Source organism: Mesocricetus auratus, unplaced genomic scaffold (assembly GCF_017639785.1).
Source record: "Mesocricetus auratus isolate SY011 unplaced genomic scaffold, BCM_Maur_2.0 Super-Scaffold_4256, whole genome shotgun sequence".
In the NCBI taxonomy this organism is placed as follows: Eukaryota; Metazoa; Chordata; class Mammalia; order Rodentia; family Cricetidae; genus Mesocricetus; species Mesocricetus auratus.
This window is the reverse complement of record NW_024429182.1, coordinates 78,331,313-78,353,583: the sequence shown is the minus strand read 5'-3', so window position 1 is coordinate 78,353,583 and position 22,271 is coordinate 78,331,313. Positions and strand designations below refer to the sequence as shown.

The 22,271-nt window shown below is 46.8% G+C and overlaps 1 protein-coding gene across 4 annotated transcripts in view; it reads left to right on the top strand.

Annotated features, from left to right (window-relative positions):
- The window catches only part of Vwa3a (von Willebrand factor A domain containing 3A), a 62,859-nt gene extending 45,278 nt beyond the window's left edge, over positions 1 to 17,581 (top strand). For all 4 annotated transcript variants that reach the window (XM_040755335.1, XM_040755324.1, XM_040755329.1 and 1 more), the window contains 14 exons: positions 2,069 to 2,139; positions 3,754 to 3,903; positions 5,395 to 5,485; positions 6,088 to 6,198; positions 7,054 to 7,151; positions 8,130 to 8,273; positions 9,380 to 9,488; positions 11,005 to 11,149; positions 11,772 to 11,916; positions 12,673 to 12,824; positions 14,616 to 14,739; positions 16,150 to 16,247; positions 16,506 to 16,571; positions 16,975 to 17,581. In XM_040755335.1, coding sequence (XP_040611269.1) covers positions 2,069 to 2,139; positions 3,754 to 3,903; positions 5,395 to 5,485; positions 6,088 to 6,198; positions 7,054 to 7,151; positions 8,130 to 8,273; positions 9,380 to 9,488; positions 11,005 to 11,149; positions 11,772 to 11,916; positions 12,673 to 12,824; positions 14,616 to 14,739; positions 16,150 to 16,247; positions 16,506 to 16,557 — 1,490 coding nt within the window. In that variant the 3' untranslated portion in view covers positions 16,558 to 16,571; positions 16,975 to 17,581. The remainder of the gene's footprint in view (positions 1 to 2,068; positions 2,140 to 3,753; positions 3,904 to 5,394; positions 5,486 to 6,087; positions 6,199 to 7,053; positions 7,152 to 8,129; positions 8,274 to 9,379; positions 9,489 to 11,004; positions 11,150 to 11,771; positions 11,917 to 12,672; positions 12,825 to 14,615; positions 14,740 to 16,149; positions 16,248 to 16,505; positions 16,572 to 16,974) is intronic.
- Positions 17,582 to 22,271: the final 4,690 nt, after the last annotated feature.

The window sequence follows — 22,271 nt, the reverse complement described above, 5'->3', positions numbered from 1 at the left end:
TAAATTAGGAGGGCTGGAGGATGGGTTCAGCTGTTAAAAAGCACTAACTGCTCTTCCATAGGACCCAGGTTTGAGTCCCAGCACCCACATGGCAATTCACAACCCTCTGTAACTCCAGTTCCAGGGGATCTAATACCTTCTCCTGGCCTTCCAGGGCATCTGTCACTAATATGTGCACAGACACCTGCAAGCAAACTTCCACACACATAAAATAATAGAACAATTCTAAAAAATAAAATTAGGAGGCCAGAAACATGGTTCAATGGGTAAGGGGGCTTGCCATCAAGCCTGAATTCAATCCCTGGATCACACATGGTGGAAGAAGAGACTCAAATCCCACAAGTAGTTCTCTGACCTTAACACACATGTTACAGCATGCATAAGTATATGTATGTGTTCATGCATAAATAAATTAAAATTAGAGACTAGGGATATAGCTCAGTGGTCAAGGGCACATGTAGCATTCATAGGCCCTGGGTTCTGTTCCCTGTTCTCAAAGGCAAAAAATAAAAATGTTAAACTAATGTTCTGGAAATGGCTAATGATGGTGGGTGTACAATAGCATGAATGTACTTAGTGCCACTGAACGATTAGTTAAAGTTACTGTGAGAAGATGGTGCAGCTCAGTGGTGAGGTTAGCCCTTTGTATACCCAGGTTCAATACCCAGTCCCTCCAAACGTAAACTGGTAGTTTATGTTGGGTAAATTTTAACTGTAATTTTTTTGGGGGGGGGGTTTCGAGACAGGGTTTCTCTGTATTGTTTTGGAGGCTATCGGTCCAGCCCAGCCTCGAACTCACAGAGATCCGCCTGCCTCTGCCTCCCGAGTGCTGGGATTAAAGGCATGCGCTACCACCGCCCAGCTTAACTGTAATTTTTTTAAAAGGTGAAGCCTTAATGTACTGTAGAAATCAGCACTGAAGGTGACCTCAGTGGTAGAGTGTTTGCCTAGCATGCATAAAGCCCTGTGATGAATGCCCCACATTGATATTTGTGTATTTTGTGTGTGTGAGAGATAACTATTATCACAACTATTACACACACACATCAGATATAGAACACATTGTAAAGATCCTTTAGATGTATAGGTCCCAAAGTGTGGTATATCCACAAGTGACCCATAAAATATCTGTAGATGGTACATGGAGCAAGGCTGTGCCCACTCTCAGCCTCTGTGTGTGTGTGTGTGTGTAATAGTTATGATAACTGCGTGCTTATTTTAACATTTTAGAAAAATGCTGACTTCACTTTGTTGGCTATAACAAATTTTCATTTTTTAAAATATTCATTTACAAGAAGTAAATGAAATTAAAATATATGAATTAAATGATGGCTTAGATGGTGTGCATGTGCAATGATCTTTACAATAATATGGGAGGGATTGAAGCTAGGACACACTAATTCCTTCCAAGCTCTATGACTCAACAGATGAAGTCACTTCCAGGCAGGACATGCCTGGGGGTGGAGCTGTGGAGCAGTTTTCAGATCTTTCTTGCTGTGAACTTGCTGGATGTGTTCATTGACATTCCCAGGATGATCACTGATAATAGCAAACACAGAACAGCTATGAGATGCCAGACACAGCTTAAGCACCTTACACACACTCTATAACTTGATCTTCACTATAACACCATGAAGTAGATGGCTATCTGCCCTGTTCAGCAGATGAGTAGAGGCACAGCCTCAAGCAGGTCAGCCAGCGTTAATGTCCAGTGTACTTGCCAAACATTCGAGTCCCACTCAAAAGTGACATTGATATGTTTACTGCAGATATTAGTCATTGCAAATAATTACCATACAGGTAGTTTCCATTCCACAGAGTAGCAAAAGCCTTGCACCTAATTTGCACTTCCTGTGAGTGCCAGTTCAGTGAGTCCCATGGCCAGTTACGCACTTGATGACAATATACTACTGGATGATACAGGGTTGGGCTGGTCAGGTCAGTCCACTGCGGTCCCATCTTGCCCCTTGGGCTTGTCTCTTCCACCTGGCCTTCATGCATGCAGACGTTGACCTTTGCCCAGATCCGTACCCTCCCCTAATGCTTTGTTAATGTGTTTTGTTTCCAGGTGTTTATGAGAGTGATGACATCAATGCCATCATATATGAGATAGAAAAAGCTCTCAACTACTCCCAAAAGGTATGCCTTGGGCTTGGGTTTAATACATGTACTGTCCCTGTGTTTCACTGCCATGGCTGCCACAACAAAATGCTACAAGCAGGGTAGCTTGGATTAAAAAGACATTTATGCTTCTGTGCTTCCAAGGACTAGAAGTCTGAAATCAAGGTAGCAGCAGGGCCATGTTTTCTGTAGGCTATGGGTAGAACCCTTCATTATTGCATCCCTTTAGTTTTGATGAAAAACAAGTGTGTTGGATGCTTATTATAAATGGCATGGAAGGTTTCTAAGACTATTGCAATAGAGGAGGCAGTTCAAATGCAAAACCCCAAACACAGCAGAAATAGCTGGGGATTTGTAGCCAGTGAGCACCCAATGGATGGAAAACCACTAAGAGGGAATTGATTAGGCTTCAAGGGTACGAAGGTTCTTTTTAAAACCAGCCCAAGGATTTTGAACTCAAGCGGGGGCGATATGAAAATCAAGGGTAGAGTGGTCTTGCTGAACTCACTGAGTGAATTCTTTGCTAAAACTGGGCTGAGATGGCCAAAGCGTAGGCCTAGTCAAGAAGGTGTCTCTAACGTTTGGTCCCTGACTACGCTGGGCACTCCTCAGCTGTATGAGCATAACTCCGACCTATGCTTCCATATGTACATAGCTGTCTGCCCTGCGTGTCGGTCTTTTCTCTCACAAGAACACTAGTCATACTAAATTAAAAGGCCTGTCCTACTCCGATATGACATCATCCTGACTTACATTTTAAAATCAGCTGCAAGAGATATTATTTTTAAGGTCACATTTGCAGCTACCAGTTGCAACGTATCTTAGGAGACACAAATCAGCTCACACCAGCTTCCCTCTCCATGTCTAGATCCACTGACAGCCAAGGCTTCAGATGGAACATGGGGTTTCCTATCTATCACTGGAGTTTGATCTACATGCTGAAGATTCTGGCCTCCTTTGTGTTCCCTCAGTCTTTGTGTGTGTGTGTGTGTGTGTGTGTGTGTGTGTGTGTGTGTGTGTGTGTGTGTGTGTGTGGTTTTTCAAGACAAGGTTTCTCTATATAGCGGTCTTTGCTGAAACTTGTTTTCTAGACCAGAGATCCTCCTGCCTCTAGCCCCCAAGTGCTGGAATTAAAAGTGTTCACCACTACATCCAGGCTCTAACCTCAGACTTTGCACCTGTTGTATTCTCTGCCTGCTTTTTTTTTTTCTAGATCGTTCATACCCTGCACTTTGTTATTCAAAATTCATTTTAAAAACTACTTCCCCAAAGGAGATTTGAATAGTACAGGTGAAATGAGAAAGATGAGAAGGTACCAGATCATGCTGGGAGTAATGAGAATGGGAATAAGGAAACAGACAGGAGAGTATTTAAAGATGGGTTAACCAAATTTATAGCTGATGGAATACACAGGGTGAGAGAGAAGAAGAAAACTAAAGTACTTACCAAGGTCGTCTTTGGGGCAACTAGCAGACAGTAGTGTCATTGGCCAACTGAAAGAGAACATAGGGACTGTCTATGGTGTGTGTGTGTGTGTGTGTGTGTGTGTGTGTGTGTGTGTGTGTGTGTGTGTGTGTGATCCACAGTCCCACAGTGGCCAGTGTGCTGCTAACCATCCAACTCCTATTGCAGTGTGCCTTCCTCGTGGCTTCCCTGAAGAACCATTCGGGGAAAGACCAGAAAAGTGCAGCGCTCCAGAAAAACAAGACAAAGATGCTGAAGCAAAGTTCGCCCAAGAATCTCTGTCCTCCCAAGCCCACAGCCCCCTCAGTGGCCAGAATGGTTTGACTCCCCTCCCTAATAACACACAGAGGATTTGTTTCCAGTTTGTCTCCTTGTCTTTCCTAGATCTTAAAAGGACTGGGCCAGGTCTCAGGGCTAGCACTGGTGGGGGCAGAGACTTGAGGAGGGATGTCCCCTGGGGGCCACTGGGAAAAGGGCCAGCCTCTCAGCTTAGAGGGGACATCTATGGCTTCCCTACTCCCCTGTACTTCTACTCAGCTTCATTCCAGAGCCTAGTTCTAGGATTCATGGAACTACACCCTCTTCCTCCTCATGTGATAGCTAGACATGGAGGGTTTGTGGGGGAAAGAATAAGGTCACTAGTAGGATTTTGTTGCCACAAACCAAGCCTAAGCTTGGATATGACTGACTCTCAGACTTAACCTAAGCCTACCTGGGATTGTCTTCATTCATGGCCATCAAACGTGTCCTGCATAAAATACTCACTGCTCACCTAAGTGGTCAGAGGGCCTTCTAGAGGGGAGACCCTTCACAGCACAGTGTTGTGAGGGCTGTTCAGCAGGTCACTGACTAGTGAACACACACATTTCAGAATGGGAAGTCTATCCCAGGGATGTATAGCTTGTCCACGGGGCTGCATTTCCAAGGCCTTCCAGGGTTTCACTCATAGAAACCCAATATCCCAGACTCATTTCTACCTCCTCTTAATGTCTCCCAACTCCAAGAGAACCCCAGAATCTCAGGGCCGTCTTTTGGGACCGTTAGTGGTTCATGAACTGGCTTGGTATGAGGACAGCCAGGCTGCACCATGACTAATATTAGGCCCTCCTGACAGGCTGGGCACTCCCTGGAGTGATCTGGACACTCCTTGGAGTGATGGCATCTAGGCCCTTTTTATCACAGTTCACAAAAGGGTCCCTTTGCTGGCCTGGTACCTCAGCTGACATTATTAAATCACTTCTACATTCTATTTATGCCCAGTAAGGAACGAATTCCTCTAAAACTGAGGGGCCCAAGAGGACACAGAAATGTCAGGCATACTAGCACACGCCTTTAATCCCAACACTTGGGAGGTTGAGGCAGACAGATCTCTATGAGTTCAAGGCCAGACTGGTCAACAGAGCAAGCTCCATGGCAGCAAAAGCTACACAGTGAGACCCTGTCCCAAAACAACAAAATTAGAGTATAGAAGTTACCTAAATGGTTGTTTTGCCATGCTGGAGACCCAGAAAACCTAGTCTTGTAAGAAGAGAATCTGAAAACTAGTAAAGAACATTCTGGCAAACACCCACTGCTCCTCTAGTGCTCTTTCACACTACAAGCATGAATGTACACATTCATACACCTTTTCACTCCCAAACCCAGACCTCCCCCCATGAAATATGCTGCAGAACATAGGTGCCTGAGGTGCTAACTCCCTTAGTTCCCTTCCTGGAAATGTTCTTGATTGGCAGGTTGAGGTCAGGGTGACTGGGGAACTGCCTACCACGGGTAGCAGGTCTCTGATGGGAAAGACGGCCTGTTTTCTAGAACATTCAAGATGACCTGGATGGAGAAAAGAGCTCCCAACTGAAAGCTCTGAAGTGTCATCCCCTCAATGGCGAAGCAAGTATCTCTCCAGGTAAGGCATGGCGGTGGAGAGGCAGGGGTGAAGGGTCAGCTCAGGCGCCACTGAGGCATGAGTTAATCATGAAAGTGACTAAATGATGGTTACGCTTGATGGGCTGCCAGCCCATCAGCCAAGATGCTTCTCATAAGGCCTCAGCAATCAGCTCCCTAGTTGCTGATTTTACTAACAGGGTTCAGACCAAAAGGGATTCATCAAGAGAAGCCCTAGCTATTTTTACGAAAGTACTCACTTCGTAAACCTGAGACTATGTGTCTTCATTTTGAAGAAAAAAATTTATAGCAATGTGGTTCAGGGCAGCAAGCCCAGGATCCTCCATGCTGTCTTCTTATTAGCCCATCTGTAACCTGGGGGACCACGAGGAAATGGCACAGGCACACTAAGCACTTAACACTGTGTCCAGAAACATCGAGAACTGGTAATGCTACATAGCTATTACTTAATGGTACAGACAAGGGCAGGGAACCTGAGATGGGAGTGAGGAGCCTGAGCGTCCCGTGTCCAGGGTAGATCTTAGCTGAAATTGAGATAGCCAAGCAGCGTGGTATTAGTGGGACCTACAGAACAGCCCAACCAGCTAATCAAATGTCTTCTAGCTTCAGTCCATCCTGGGAAAGAAGGGATGGTGGAACAGAGGAGGAAGGCCAAGCCCAGGGCAGAAGATACATCGTTCTCTCTGTTCTACACAGACTCAGGGAATAGTGTGGGTAAGCTAAAGACAATATATGCATCTGAATGGCTCCTGGCCATGGGCAACATGGTGAGGATAGCAGCCCCATCCAGCTCCCTCAGGACTCAGCCTCTAGGACAGGCCTGTCCTTAAACAACTCAGTTGTCCCAGCCAAAGAAATGAGCATGTGCGGGTGTGCTCTCTCACTGTCTTTGGGTGCACTAGTGCCTTCTGAGTGAGGCCTTTCCCTGAGTCCTGAGGACAGTTAGGAGAAGAATAAAGATTTCCCTAGGCCTGCCATGGGGTTACTAGAAAATGGTACCTATATTAGTTACCTTTCTTTTTCACATAACAAAATACAAACAAAAACAACTAAAGGAAGATTGTATTTGCTCGGGATTTGATGAGCTATAGCCCATCCTGGTGTGAAAGTTGTCCCAGCTGTGGCAGCAGGGACACAGGGTCATACTTGTCCATGGTCAGGGAGCAGGGAAAGCTGAATGCTGATATTTCCCCCTTTTTTTCCATTTATTCTGTCCAGAACCCCAGCTCTTGCAATGACACCACCCACAATCAGTACAGGTCTGTCCTCCTCAGTAAATTATCTCTGGAAGTTCCCTCAAAGATACATGCAGAGACATGCCTTCTAGGCGGCTCTAAATCCAGTCAATTTGACAACAAAGATTAACCATCACAGTACCCATCCTAGCTGTATTCTTGCTGAATGGAGAAGGGGAGCCCTGAGCAGCCCACCCCTATCATCAGAATTTACTTTCTACATCTTCAGCAAATTATACCTAAATTTGCAATGAATTTGAATTGCAGGGCAATTGACATGAGAAAGAGAGGAGGAATAAATATATCCGTGGTAATACTGCTGTGTTTCTCCTAGGTTCTGTGTACAAGAGGTACCCTCAAGGGAAGCTTTCTAGAAGGACTAACTCTTCTATTGAGCTGCCCAGGAAGGACACCGTTTGCTCAAGTCGAGAGGTACTAAGTTGTGCATATCAGCACACGCCCCTTAGTATTCCTTCTACCAACTATGGCTTCTAAGAGGGTGGACATACATGGAAGGGGGTGAACCTGTTAAGCATGGCTGCTTACCGTGACACGTGCAGTAATGGCAATAAGCTCATAGAGTCTGCTACTTCCTATCTGGGTAGTCTTGGGAAGTCACATAACTATATTCAGTCTCACTGTGTAAAATGAAAACCAGCTGGGCCTAGTGGTGTACACCTTTAATCCCAACACTTAAGAGGAAAAGGCAAGTGGATCTCTATGAGTTCAAGGCCAACCTGGTCTTCCTAGCAAGTTCCATGACAACCAGGACTAATAAAGAGACCCGTCTCAAAAAAAAAAAAGAAAGAAAGAGGAAAAAAGAAAGAAAAGAAAAAGAAAAACCCAAAATAAATAAATAAAATGAAGACAGTGCCTATTTCTTACGGTTGATATGAGGCATGACCAAGTGTATTTTGTCATAGTCTTTATTGATATTGGATACTTTGGGGTGTAATCAACAGAAATCCCCCTACTGGTTCATATCATCTTTCTCCACACAACCATTCAATGACAGTCTGACCCTGATTCTGGTTGGGTTAACCCTGGATGTCATGATCAGATGGATTGGAGCCTACATCCTGACTTCTTTTTATTGGATGAAGAGACAGGTTGTCCTGGTTGGTTTTAGAGTCTGAACTTTAGGCCATTTAAATCTGACCTTTATCGTAAAAGGTTATGCTGGGTGTTAAAGAATCAACAGCATCTACCAGCCAAGGCCGAGTATATGCTCAATACTTTTGGTTCCCTGTTGGCCATTCTTGTGCATCTTTCCCAGAGCTGGGGAGAGAATCAGCATATAGTAAATGCGCAGAGAAAGCCCGAGCATATTTCAAACAAAAGCCTTTGACCTGTGCGTGAGTCAACTTCTCATGTAGGCCTGACTTACCTGGTTACCTTTTTGTTCTGAAGTGGATAGCCACCTGCGGGCTGAAGAAACTGAAGCTGGAGCTCTCCAAATGCCTTGGTCCCAACTGTAGACGCCAAAAGTCAGCACGAGGGGCAGCATCGGCCAAGGCCAAAGACTGCACTCTCTTCCCCAGTGTAGAGATCAACGTAAGTCACAATGTGGTGTTCCTCATCTCCCAGGCCCTTGCCTTTTTTTCTTGTAAAAAGGATGCTTGAATTTAACGAAAGAGAGAGCCAGTTCCTTACCTTTTTTTAGCTGCTAGTAGCAGTGAGAAGGTGGGGGACACTGACATTTATTCAGAGGGTTAGAGTCTGTGACCATTGCGGTGGGTAGCATGGCAGCATACAGGCAGGTGTGGCAGTAGCGGAGAGCTTACATCTTGATCCACAAGCTGAGGCAGAGAGAGCTAACTGGGAATGGCATAGGCTTTTGAAACCTCAAAGCCCACCCCAAGGATATAACCTCTCTAACAAGGCCACAACTCCTAATCCTTCCCAAACAGTTCCCCCAACTGGGGGCCCTGTATTCAAACATACAACCCTCTGGGGCCATTCTCCCTCAAACCATCACAATGTCCTAACACTGGCCGTAGCTCTGGTGGGATGACAGGAGAGAGCAGATTCCTTCTCTGCTTTCTATTTGAGAGGTGTTTTTCTTGTTATTCTGAGGTTGCAATAAGTATGTTCAGTACAAAATAAAAATTGGTTTCTTTCCCTCTTTGCCCTTTGACACCATGTTATCAACATCAGAGGAAACTAAAAATAGCCTAAAAATGTCCACTTAGAGAATGTGGGGTCATTTTCACATGTTGACCCCTCTCTGTCTGTGGTTATTTTTCCATTTGAAATTATGAACCGTCTAGCCCTTGATTAAGGATTTTTCTATTTTAAAACTCAGAGATGATGTGGTTTTTAATATTCTGGTGATTCTGCTTGTCATGGCATCCTTATCCTATTTCCCACTTCTTCACAGAATCAGGGAATCTAATAGTAAACTAAAAGAAAAATAACTTGTCAATAAATAAAACATGATGCTCTATGTCTGCAATGCCAGGACTCAGGAGGCAGAAGAAGAAAGGTCAAGGCCAGGCAGGCCACAAAGTGAGACCCTGCTTCAAAATGAAGCATACAAACAAAAAATATGTTTAAAAACATGGAGAGCGTTTGTTACAATTGTTATAAACTAGTTTAGGGGTGCTGAGACTATGAACCAGCACTGATGGGGTGTATTAGCCTCGGCTTGCCTTCCCCAGGGAGTGGTGAGACATATCAGGTGGACACTGTGGGAAATGGAGACGTACATCGCATGCATGGAGAAGGTGATGAGGTGCTATGTGCAGAGGCTGCAATGGCTGCTGTCTGGTAAGTCTTGACTACAGCCAGAGAGGTGGAAAGACACTGAGGGGAAGTGGTAAGGCTAATCCCGGAAATTCAGGGTCAGTCCTTCCAGGCCAACTCCTCAAGAACTGTCAGACCAGTGTGTTTAGCCAAGCCAATTTTCCTTTTCTGAATAAGCAAACTCTGGGTCCAGAGGTCAGGCAAGGTACTAGGTGACAGAAGTGTGGCACAGGAACCAGAGGGAGCTTCTGGCTGTCCAGGCTACCTAGAAAGCTGACTACTTCCTTTGCTTCCCTGTACATGACTGAGGACATCCCAGTCATGGCCATGGCTGTTGGGTGGTAGGAAATGGGCATTATGAGAGAAGAAAGGCCTGTGTATTAAAGGGACCTACTTGAATGCATTTGTAAAAATAGAAATGGAAGGGGTTCTGACCCAGAGGATATCTTCTGTACTTTTTCCCTGGGGTACCAAGGTGCCTCCAAGAAAGACGCATGAATGGGATAGGATGAGGAGGACCAGGCTCATATTCCAGAGAATGGATGACTATAATTACAAGTGTGGTGGTCCTTACCTGTAGCCTCAGCACTTGTGAGGTATAGGCCAGAAGACCTATAGTTCCCCTGGCTGCTCCGTGAATGATAAACTCTGGGCAGATAAAGTAGAAAAAAGGTCACCTGGTCCTATTCTTCTGGGAGATGAAGAGAGCTGACCTAGTAGAAGAGTGTGTAGAAGGATGAAGTGGGCAGATCATGAGAGATTTGGGAGGTGAAAAGGCAGGGCAGGGTGGCTCAATCTGTGTTCCTGCTGTCGGGTTCTAAACAGGATGTTCGTAGGTCCTTGGAGGGCTGACCAGCTTGGCTAGCTTGTCTCATAGAACACCCTGACAGAGTCAGGCTGGCTTTCCTCTTATTCTCCCTATGACAGTATTGCTTTAGGACACCCAGATGAATCCTGGGAGACCCTGGGCAACAAGGTCCAACAAACTTGGTCCACTCATCATGGAGAGTGGCTAGTTGATAGCCCAGCCTTTTGTCAGTTTTCTTCGGCTGTCCCATTGAGCACCGGTGTTCGTGGCACTGGTCACATCAAATATTTGCTGAGCTTCCCCACTGTCATATCTGTTTAGCCTTGTACAATCAAAAGGCCAAAGTTAGAGGATGCCTGACTGAAGTGTGGATTAGGGGACCAAGACAGAACCTAGGCTCTAAGCTGTGGATCCTGAACAAGCTGTTAGCCCTCTGGAAGGCCCCTTGAGTTCCCCAGGCCTTGAACAACTTTTTCTTTATGTCTCACCCGTCCCCCATGGGTATCTCCATCCAGTCCCTCACCCTGGCTTTCTCTCCAGCGCCCAAAGCTGAAATCTTGATCTCCCAAACCTCATACAGCTAGCTCTACCCTTGGACAGCTGACTCCCCCAACACTGCCACAGGGCCATCTCCCAGGGGAAAACTGTGACCAAAACTTTGTACTTTGTAGATAACCATGAGGAAAACTAATGTCTCACCCTTTCCTGCCTCTGTTGTCCATCTTGGAACAGGGAGCCGCAGACTGTTTGGCACCATCTTGGAAAGCAATGTGTGCATCATACTGGACACATCAGGATCCATGGGCCCCCACTTGCAGTGGATGAAGACAGAGCTGGTTCTGCTGATTTGGGAGCAGCTGAGGAAGCACTGTGTCAGGTAGATGCAGGGCTGGAGCAGGTAAGGTCAGGAAGATCAAAGGGCAGGTGCCTGATTTCCCAGGCTGAGCATGCTTGCTCCTCACAGTTCCCAGGAGTAGAGGTTTTAGAAACAGGAAATGCTCTTCTGAATCTACTTACATTTGTATCTAGCGTTTTCAGGGGTTCCCTCTCCCTTCTCAGTGTCTGGACTCACTGTAGAGACCTCAAGTGAACAATCCTCACAGAGGTAACTTCCACATCAGCACAAACCGGCCTTTTTGTTGTTGTTGTTTTTCTTTTTTTGAGAGAGACAGGGTTTCTGTGTATTGTTTTGGAGGCTGTCCTGGAACTCACTCTATAGACCAGGCTAGCCTGGAACTCACAGAGATCCGCCTGCCTCTGCCTCCCGAGTGCTGGGATTAAAGGCGTGCACCACCAATGCCTGGCTAAACCGGCCTGTTCTAACAGTCATTTTTATTTTTATTTTTTTTGTTTTTTCGAGACAGGGTTTCTCTGTATTGTTTTGGAGGCTGGCCTGGAACTCGCTCTGTAGACCAGGCTGGCCTCAAACTCACAGAGATGTGCCTGCCTCTAACAATCATTTTCCCTCTCCCTGTTCCCTTCTCTTTCTTCTTCCCCAGTTTTAACCTGCTCAGCTTTGCAAAGGACCCGAAGCCATGGCAGAACACTCTGGTGGAGACCACAGATGCAGTGTGTCGCGAGGCTATGCAATGGGTGGCCCACTTGCAAGCCCAGGGGAACACTTCATTCTTATCAGCTTTACTGGCAAGTGCTGCCACTGAACCCCACCCTGTAGCACAACAGAAATAGTGCCACCCCATCCCAGTAGCCCCTGATGCTTTGGGACTTGCAGCATGTCACTTCATTTTATCTTCCTAATAGCCGGGTGATACAGGCTTCTCTCTTTCAGGGGAAGACAGAGGCTTAGTGAGGTTGGGTGACTTGTCTGGGACTAACAAGATAGGAAGTGGCCCATGCTCCCCCTCCTGACCCTCAGCAGCTCCCTTGCTCTATCTTAGGCTGGAAGTGGAATTTCAGTCTTTTTTTTTTCAAGACAGGGTTTCTCTGTGAAACAATCCTGGCTATCCTGGAACTCACTCTGTAGATCAGACTAACCTCAAACTCACAGAGATCCACTTGCCTCTGCCTCCCGAGTGCTAGGATTAAAGGGGCATGTGCCACCACTGCCCAGTCTCAACCTTTTTTAAAATTTATTTTCTGTGTGTGTGTGTGAGAGAGAGAGAGAGAGAGAGAGAGAGAGAGAGAGAGAGAGATGATTTGGCATGGCTTATGTGTAGAAGATGACTTCATGGAGTTAGTTCTCTCCTTCCCACTTTACATGGGTTCCAGGAATCAAGTTCAGATTGCCAGACGTGCACAGAAAGCAATTTACACGTTGAGCTGTCTTGGTGGCCCAGAATCTCAATCTTAAAGCGCAGTTTTAGAATCCTATCAGACAACCTTTTCCTTGGGGAAGTCTCCTCCCTTCCCAAGTCTGACCACCCTCATATGGTCTCTTAGAAAGCCTTCAGCTTTCAGGATATGCAAGGACTGTATCTCCTGACCGATGGGAAGCCAGACACAAGCTGCAACCTCATTCTCAACACTGTCCAAAGGCTCCAAAAGGAGAGAGATGTGAAGGTGCACACCATCTCCCTGACCAACACAGACAGGTGAGCAACACGGCAGCAAGCTGAACTTGCTTCTCCCAAGCTACAGGTCTGGAGGCCTGAGAGCCTCCACTAACCCAGGGCCTCCCTAGACACAGCAGTTAGGAAATGCGCTGCTTTAATCAGTGGCCTGGACACCACAAAGCAGAAGCCCTCTCCCCATCCCAGACAGACCAAGCAACAAGCCACTCTCGTGTTACTCTGCACCCTTGAACTCATGCACCCCAGCTCATGAATCTGTCACCTTCTCCCTACTGACCTTCTTTTCTTGGGAAAACATTTGTGAATATTTGGGGAAACTGGAAAAGAAAACATCATCAAGGCACTATTTTTAGTATTTTTATTTATTCTTTGAAAATTTCATCCATGTATATGTGAATGATTACACCTGCTTCCAACTTCAACCACCAACTTCCCTTAGAAACCCCCACAAAAGCTCCCTCTCAAATTAATGACTTTTCTTCCTTTTTAAAAATTACCCCCTGAATCTGGGTATCAGTGAGGAGGCCTAGGTAATCTATTGAGCCTTGGGCAGCAGATTAGTACCCATCCCAAGTATACACACGGACTTTGGACTCCCATAGAACAATGTGAGGTGCACTCTCACCCTGAACTCTTGGGGAAGGGTCTAGGCCCTGCCCTATATGAAATGACAGACTATGGACACCCCCATGGAGGGCCTCACCCTCCCTGGGGGAATGAGGGGGATAAGTGGGGGTTGGGGGGGAGGGCACGGGAGGAGGGGAGGGAAAGGGAGAGGGACCTGGAACTGACTTGTGAAGCAACCTTGTTTCTTATCTAAATTTAAACTGGAAAATAAAATTTAAAAAAATTATTGTTTATTTTATATGTTTGAATATTCTGTCTACATGTAGATATGTATGCCCCATGAGTGCCTGGTACCTTCAGAAGTCAGAAGAAGGGTTCATGCCCCCTGGAACTGGAGTTATAGATGGCTGTGAGCTACCATGTAGTTCTTAGGACTCAAACCCAGGTCCTCTGCAAAGACAACAAGAGTTATTAACCACTGAGCCATCTCTCTAGCCCCCTCTTTCTTTTTCACTAATATAACACACTGAGTCCAGTTTTGCTGCCTGTATGGACATGGATGCCGGGCCATCTGCTTGGACCTGGGCAACCTACCAATGTCCACACACCCAAAGAAAAGCAACTGTCCCTCCTGACTAGCCACCAACTCTCACTAGTGCCTCAGTCAGGAGTAGGCCTTCTGGAACCCCTCCCGCTCCAGGTTGGCATTTTAACTGGCTTGATCTTGATAGAACAATTATTATTACAGATGGTCATTTAGAAGAATGTATTATACAAGATGCAGCTCCTTCAAAGAGCCCTTTATCATGGGGACTAAAGGCATGTCGCAGTGGCAGAGTACATACTTAGATGCATGAGGCCCTGAGATCAATCCCCAATAAAAAATATTATTATTAATAAAATTGATTACTTGGGGACATGTTTTCTTGCTCTGACTGAACTGTGAACTCTATAAAGGCCATATGTGTGTCCCTGTAGGCCTATCACAGTAGATGTGTGTTCCGTAGGTCTAGCACACAGTAATATGTGTCTCTGTAGGCCTATCACACAGTAGATACTAGTGGTAGATGTGCATACCCCAAATGAGAATGTCCTTGATGTTGCTAATGCTGATCTTGATAGTATAAGCTGAGGCCCATTTGCCAGGCTGCTTTCCCTTAACCCCCACAAGTTCCCCTGTGGGCCTGGGGCTCTGCGGGCCTCTCCTAGCCTTTGTGAGTCCCTGAGCCTCTGTTCCTCCTCCAGAGCAGCAGTTGAGTTCCTGAGGAATCTGGCTTCCCTCAGCGGGGGACGTTACCACTGTCCTGTTAATGATGACACCCTCAGTGGGATTCATGGCTTGCTCACCAGAGGCTTCGTGGAGGAAAGGGTGAGTCACCAGTCACAAATGTGAGTCTCCTGAAGAGGTTCAAGAAGCCTTCACAAGTACTAGCTTCCTGCTACCTGAGGTCTCTGCTTCTCTGGTAACACAAGCTGCTGATCAGGAAATGCGAGTCTCCCATGACTGTCTCCCTCAGTCAGCTCCCCTTGAAGGATTGGGAATGCTATTCTTGGGTTGGACTGGCCTCCACCTGTTGAGCATGTGCAATGTGCGAAGAAATCACTTTGCTTGGATGGCCACTTTGGATCCGCACTGTCACATCCTCACCCCCATGTAGACAAACAGCTCAAGAAGCTGAAGTGTGTGCCCCCAGGTCAGACGAAGGGTGAAGCTGCGCCCTGAGACAAGGTTCGGAACCTCTGTGCCTTCCCTCCTGTAGGCTCCTGTGTCGGTCCTCTGAAACACAGATGTTCATTTCATCTAAGTAACATGTAATGACATCATCGTCAGCTACTACACAACAAACACTGAGGAGCCAAACGTTCCGAGGAGCCCCTTCCCATTTAGCAGAGCTAAATAAGTTTTCTGAGACCGTGTTTCGCTATGTAGCCACCGTTGTTAAAATGTTTAGGTTTATCCAGTAAGGAGACTGAACCTTTCAGCCCGGGCCAGCCTCGAACTCTCAAGTCTCCTGCCTCTGCTTCCCCAGTATGTACAGAGATTACAGGTGTGTGCCACCAGGCCTGGCTTTAACTTTTGTCTGTGTTGTTCAGGAGTGCTGGAAGTTGAGCCCAACGCCTAAGCAAGCATTCCTCCATGATCCCCAGGCCTTGGTTGCTTGAAAATGACCTCACATAGCCTAGACTGGCTTCAGATTCACTATGTAATTGAGATGGGCCTTGAACCCTTGATCCTCCTGCTTCCCTTTCTCTAGTGCTGGAGTTATACATGTGCAACCACCACACAGATCCCAGTGGGAACAGCTGTCCACACACTGTTGCCCTGCTGGTGGCAGCTTCCTCTCTGTCTCAGGACCCTGGCTTACTGGGTGGCTATGTTTAGAGCCAGGCTCTGGCATTTCAGTAGTTAATGTCTTGGGAAACATTCCTGTGAAACTCTATTTTAGTAGAAGTGGAGGAAGGGCTGAAGATATTTTACTGACCAGCAATTAGATAGGGCACATACCACTTTCGCCTCATGGACCCAGGGGAGAAGTCAAATTCACTGAAATTTGGACTCTACCTTGGTCTCTTCCCTCCTCATCCCAACCCCACACACTGACTCTCAAGCATCTAATTTCAAACTATCCCATGTATAGAGCTGTGGTCACAAGGATTTCCTGCCTCTGATGAGATGCTACATCTAATGTGCTCTAACCATCTTCTGGAATTTTAGATTTTCAGGTCTCATCTAGTCAATTTAGTGTATTGAATGTTACATTCATTTCCCCTTCCCCAGGATCCCAAGTTGCCACCGTTTGAGGGAGATGACTTAAAGATACTGGCCCAGGAGCTCACCAAGGCTAGAAGCCTCCTCAAGCAGGCCCAGATCTTCAGGTTTGCCTATCTAGCTGCCCCTTCCACCTGTTCAACCACCCAGAGGCACACACCTTTCATCCCAGCACTGGGGAGACAAGGGCAGCTGACTTCAAGGCCAACCTGACCTGCATAGCTCCTGGGTAACATAGTGAGACCTTGTCTCAAAGAAAAATCCACATATGGGGTGGGGTGGACGTATAGTATCTGCCTTTCCCCACCCCTCCATCTCATTACCCATTCCCAGGGAACCATTTTTCTTTGCCTTCTGGCTTCTAGATCCCAGCTCATGAAGAAAAATAACATGGAACCAAAGGTCACTGTTTGCTAGAGACGTGTTCTCAGGTAAGAAGAAGAGTGGATGTGATACCTGCTGAGTGCCCACCAGGGGCCAGGCACTTGCAGCTCTACACACAAGCATAACTGTGAGGAAGGATCAGGGACTGTGATTCCTCTAACTTGAAAAGCCATTCCACAGAGAGCCCCCACCCCCACACTGAGCACCCTGACCTAAAGAGCAAACTGACAGAGGAAGCTGTGGCCCCCAGATTACCTGCAGGAAATAAAATGTTTAGCACTAGGACACTCAGAAGGCTGAAAGCAGGGAGGCTCTTTTACTTGTGTATGGGACCTCCCTGACCTCCCTCACTCCCCTAGTGTCCATCAACACACCGTACACTCTAGATGGAGCTCACTAGCAAGTTTCTCTTGCCACCCTCTGCCTACTGACTCCTGCTTATCTGTCAAGGCACAGCTCAGATGGCATTGGCTCCACTCTGAAGATGTCCCTGGTACCCATCCAGAGCTAAGGACCTCCAGGCACATCTGGATGCTTCTGGCCTTCCTCTTCTGGCTTTCCTGATGGACTGTACCTCTTGCAGCATTCAGCACTGCAGGCTGCGATGCCCTTGCTCAATGTCCTAACACTTCTTGACCACGGTTCTCCCCTGCCAAGAAACTACTGTCTTAACTACCCATGGATCCCCAGATCCTGCCATATGGCAGTTGCATGGTAAGAAGTGAACACCCCAGCTCTGGATAGCAGCCTGATGAGGCTGCTTCCCCTGGTTCCTCCCTATACTTCTTACCATCGGGATCCACAGGCCAAGGCAGACAGACACTAGCAGCCTAGCTTGGAGGAAGACACAGCCAAGAGCCAGCCCCCATCACCAACACCATCACCTGCTAACTAGAGGCTACTATGGATCCAGTCCAGAGTAAATGCTGTGCTCTGGCCTCTGAAGGGCAGATACACCCTTTGAACCCAGCTATACTATGTATACCTGTTAGATGATCTGGGATCATTTCCTAAAATGAGAAAATTGCTTTACTAATAGAGTCAAAATGACTTCAAATGCTTGAGTACTGGTAATGAGGTGTGCCTCTGTGTGTGTGTGTGTGTGTGTGTGTGTGTGTGTGTGTGTGTGTGTGTGTGTGTAAATTTTGAGTGAGATAAAACTTTGTTGGGCAGTGGTGGCACATGCCTTTAATCCCAGCACTCAGGAGGCAGAGATAGGTGAATCTCTGAGCCTGGTCTGTACAGAGTGAGTTCCTGGAGGGCTAGAGCTGCATAGAGAAACCCTGTCTGGAAAAACAAAAAGCAAGACATCATTCAGGTTATATAGAGGATTTAAGCTCAAAACGAAAAAGATAAACATTTATTTTTTAAAATGAACAGCAACTCAGACAAACACGAATGGGAAATGCATATGCAAAAGTGCTTAACCTCTAGAGGTGTAATTCACTTGCCCAGCATACCCTAAGTTCTGGGTTCAATCCTCAGTAACACAAAATACACACACACACATACAAACACACACGCACACACATACACACACAAACACACATAACAAATGCACACACACACACACACACACACACACACACACACGAGTTAAACCAGGTATTGTAACACACACAGGTTATTTCAGCACTGAAAATTGGAGGTAGGAGAATCAGGAGTTCCAGGCCAGGCTGAACCAGAAACTTTATCTCAAAAAACAACCCCCTGTCATTCCTCCTAAAAGAACAATGGAAAAGAGCTCAACAGCCTCCCCTTTCTAGGAAATACAAATTGAAGTCACAGTGAAATGCAGCGGCATGCTCAGTGGAATGGCTTAACTCAAGATGACTGTCAAGATTCTAGAGTGACTAGAATGCTCATGTTGCTGGGATAGGGCTCAGAGACAGAAAATGTAAATTTTCACCACTTTGGAAATTTGGTGATTTCTATTAAAGCAAAACACATCTGTTGTGTGTGTGACCCAATAACCCCTCTCTAGTGGAAATGAGTGTGTGGATGCCAGGATGTGTACAATAGCTTTACTTGTAAAAGCCCAACATTGGAAACCACCCAGTGTCCAACCATGGTACAATGTACAAACACATTAACATATTTGTATATTGCCAAACTATGAATCAATGGAAATGGCATAAAATAGTTACTACATTCAATAAGACGTATCAAACTCATAAGCAGTAAGTAGGCAAAACACCTAACATAATCTGGAGATGTGGCTCAGTAGGTAGAAAGCTTGCCTGGTATGCACAGTCTTGGGTTCTTGATAGCCTGACCTGCATAAAAAGGAGATATGATCAGGTATTCCAGGTCATCCTTGGCTACAGCAAGTTCAACAGTAAGTTCAAGGCCAGTCTGAGCTACATAAGAATCTGCCTCAAAAAAAAAAAAAAGGAATCAGCCCTAAAAGTATGTGCTCCTAACTCTACATAAGATTCAAGAACAGGTAATATTTTTTCACTGAGACAGAAATCACAATAAAATAGCTGCCATGGGGAGTCCAGAGTGAACATCGAGGTGCTGGGAGCTGGAAAAGCTCTGTGGTATTTCAAATAAGATGCTGCTGTGGTTCAGATAGAATTTGAAGGTGCCCTTCAAGTATTTGCACATTTAAATATGCTATGGTGTTCAGAGACAGGGCTTTGGGGAGGTGACTACAGTTAGACAAGGTGCTGAGGCTGTGTTCTCCAAGACGGAATCCTGGTGGCTTTGTAGGAAAAGAGAGGCCTAAAGAGACACACATGCACGTGCCCTGTCTTCCACACGATGCCCTGTGCCCCTCAGAACTCTGCTAGTGAGAAAGCCATTAGCAGATGCAGCATTTTAACTAACTTGGAGCTGGGGCCTGAGATACAGCTGTGGTTAGGAGCACATTTGCTGCTCTTCCAGAGAACCTGAGTTCAGTTCCCAGCAGCCACATGGCAGCTCACAACCATGCTTAACCCCAGTTCCAGGGGACCTGGTGCCCCGATTTGGCCTCTGGGGCACCAAGCACCCACTACATGTGTGCATACATAAAGCATAACACACACACGACATTAAAATAAATAAAATTTCAAAACTTTAAGCCAAAACAAATGTCTTTATAAAGTTACCCAGTTTCAGGAGGCAGGAGAATTGCTATCAACTAAAGCCAACCTGGCCTATGTAAGGAGTTCAAGACCAGCCCAAAATCCAAACATTGCAAAGCTTCTATCTTGGAAAAAAAATAATCATTAAGTTATTTAATTTTTTTAAGATTTGCATTTTACTGTTTCCACCACGTGTAAGTTTATTATCACAGTTTTGGAGCCTAGTGATCCAGAATCCAGGTCTTAGCAGAGCCAGCTCTGTGGAGGTACTGGGAAGGATCTGGTCCAGGCTCCTGGTTTCCCGTACCTCCTGTGCCTTGGCAATATAACTCCATTCTCCACTTGACTATCTCCCGGTGGGCATGTCTGTGCCCAGATTACCTCCTCATTATTTGACATTGGTTGTACTGGAATGAGAGTCTTCTCCATTCTACTGAGACCCATCTGAACTAATCCCACATTCAATGACTCACATTCTGAAGCATTAAGAGTTTCGACTTCCACATACTGTGTGGGACACGATCTGATCCATGGCAGGTGAGTGATGATACTCTTCTTGGAGAGTTAGCCAACACTGGCAACTGCTGGGGAATGTAAGTGCTGTGGTCCAGCTGGTCTCGTGAATGGAGAGTTAGGGAAGACATCAGGCTTGTAAGTGGTGATGGAGGGCAAATGAGTTTGGATCCCATCTTCTCAAATAACAGCTACTGTGAGTTGAGCATCAGCTGAACAGCTCTAGGATTTGCATACACTCTATCACATCAACCGCAAGCTCACAATGTCCTGAGAGTAAATTCCATGCCATTTCCAGGCTGTGGATGTAGAAACCTTGGAGCTGCCCAAAAACATACAGCAAGAAAGTAGCAAAGGGCCAGTAAAGTGCCTGCCACCAAGGCTGGTGACCTAAATTCCATCCCAGGAACCCACATGATGGAATGAGAGAGCCACCTCGTGCAAGTTGTCTTCTGACCTCCACATGTGCACTATGACACTTTCGTGGACTCACATACACATAAATGTAACAAAAAAGAAAAGAGGCTGGCAGGCAGTGGTGGTGCAAGCCTTTAATCCCAGCACTCAGGAGGCAGAGGCAGGAGGATCTCTGTGAGTTCCAGGCCAGCCTGGTCTACAAAGAGAAACCCTGTCTCAAATGAAGAGCCAAAGCCAAGATCTAAGGCCCCCAAGGTCTCCTTCCTGACCCTGTTTCTCCACCTCTAAAATGAGGCTGAAACAGAATCATGGAGATTGAATGGGACAGTCTTCCAACTGGCACCTGGCAGGAGAAGGCTAAAGTCTGGGGTTTGCCTCCTTCGGTCCCAGAACTTGTGCAGACAGGTTTTTTGTGACCCTTCTCAGAACAAAGTGAGCAACATGCTCTCTCCTCTAAGCCAGTTTGCTTCGTTGTGGCAGATGTGTAGAAGGCTGGACACATGCCAGCCCTTCTGCTACTGTCCCTGGCTTTTCCAGGGATGGGAAAGCCATTCTGGTCCCCAGAACAGAGGAAAGCATCCATGAAAATGGAATGGTGGAACCTAGCCTGGAGGCGCAGGCTTAATTCCTGCTCTCTGGGAGACTGAGACAGGAGGATCACAAGTGCAATGCCTGCTTGGGCTACAGAGGAAGTAAGTGTAAAAAAGGGGGAGCGGGATCAAGCATGTGTGTGGCTCTATGGTAGAGCCCTTGTCTAGCATGTGTGAGGCCCTAGATGATGGATGGACACAATGGCTGATGAGCTGGAAGGGGGAATGATGAAGAGGAGAAAGTGGAATAAAGAATAGTGTGAGTAGAACAGACGGGACAGGGCAGGCTCGCGGCTCCTTTGCCTCTCTACCAGAAACGCAGGCTTCACCAGGCTTCACGGCTTGCTCACCCTCAGGTTGCTGAGCTCTAAGGCTGGAGAGCGGAGAGCGACAGGGCGGGGCAGCTGGGGCGGAGGCACCCAGCGGGGCGGTCCCCCAGTCAGCTCAACTCCAGCTGCAGTCACTCGGTCACTCGGGTGGTGCTGGCTTTGGCGCCACAGCCGAGACCCAAGACGTACAAGAAGCCCGCGGCGCTGCGGGAGCCTGAGCCAGGTGAGTGCAGAGTGGAGCGTGGTGGCAGGGGAAGGAGAGCCAAGAGGACCTGGGATGGGGATCCGCCCCCATCCATCTGCTGTGTGGGATGTGCTCAGACGGCCACCAGGAGGCCTGGGTCCCTGCCACTCCCGAACCCTTTCATCAAACCCAGCCTCGCTGGTGTCTCCATGGACCTAGATTAAGGACCATATCCCTTAACTATTTTCATTTTTTGTTAACTTTTAATACTGCTACTACTACTCTGACGACTACTATGTGATTACTGTGTGTGTGTGTGAGAGAGAGAGAGAGAGAGAGAGAGAGAGAGAGAGAGAGAGAGAGAGAGAGAGAGAGAGAGGGAGGGAGGGAGGGAGGGAGGGAGGGAAGGGGAGAGAGAGACAGAGACAGAGACAGAGACAGAGACAGAGACAGAGATGGGGAGCACTTGCCACTGGGCATGTGTGGAGGACAACTTTGTGAAGTCGATCCTTTCTACTCTCCTCATGGATCCAATTCACATAGCCAAGCTGGCAGAGATGACCCATCTGGTTGGCCGTGTTACTTGTTTTTTTAAGACTGTAGTCCAGGCTGGCCTGAAACTTACTTTGTAACGCAAACTGGC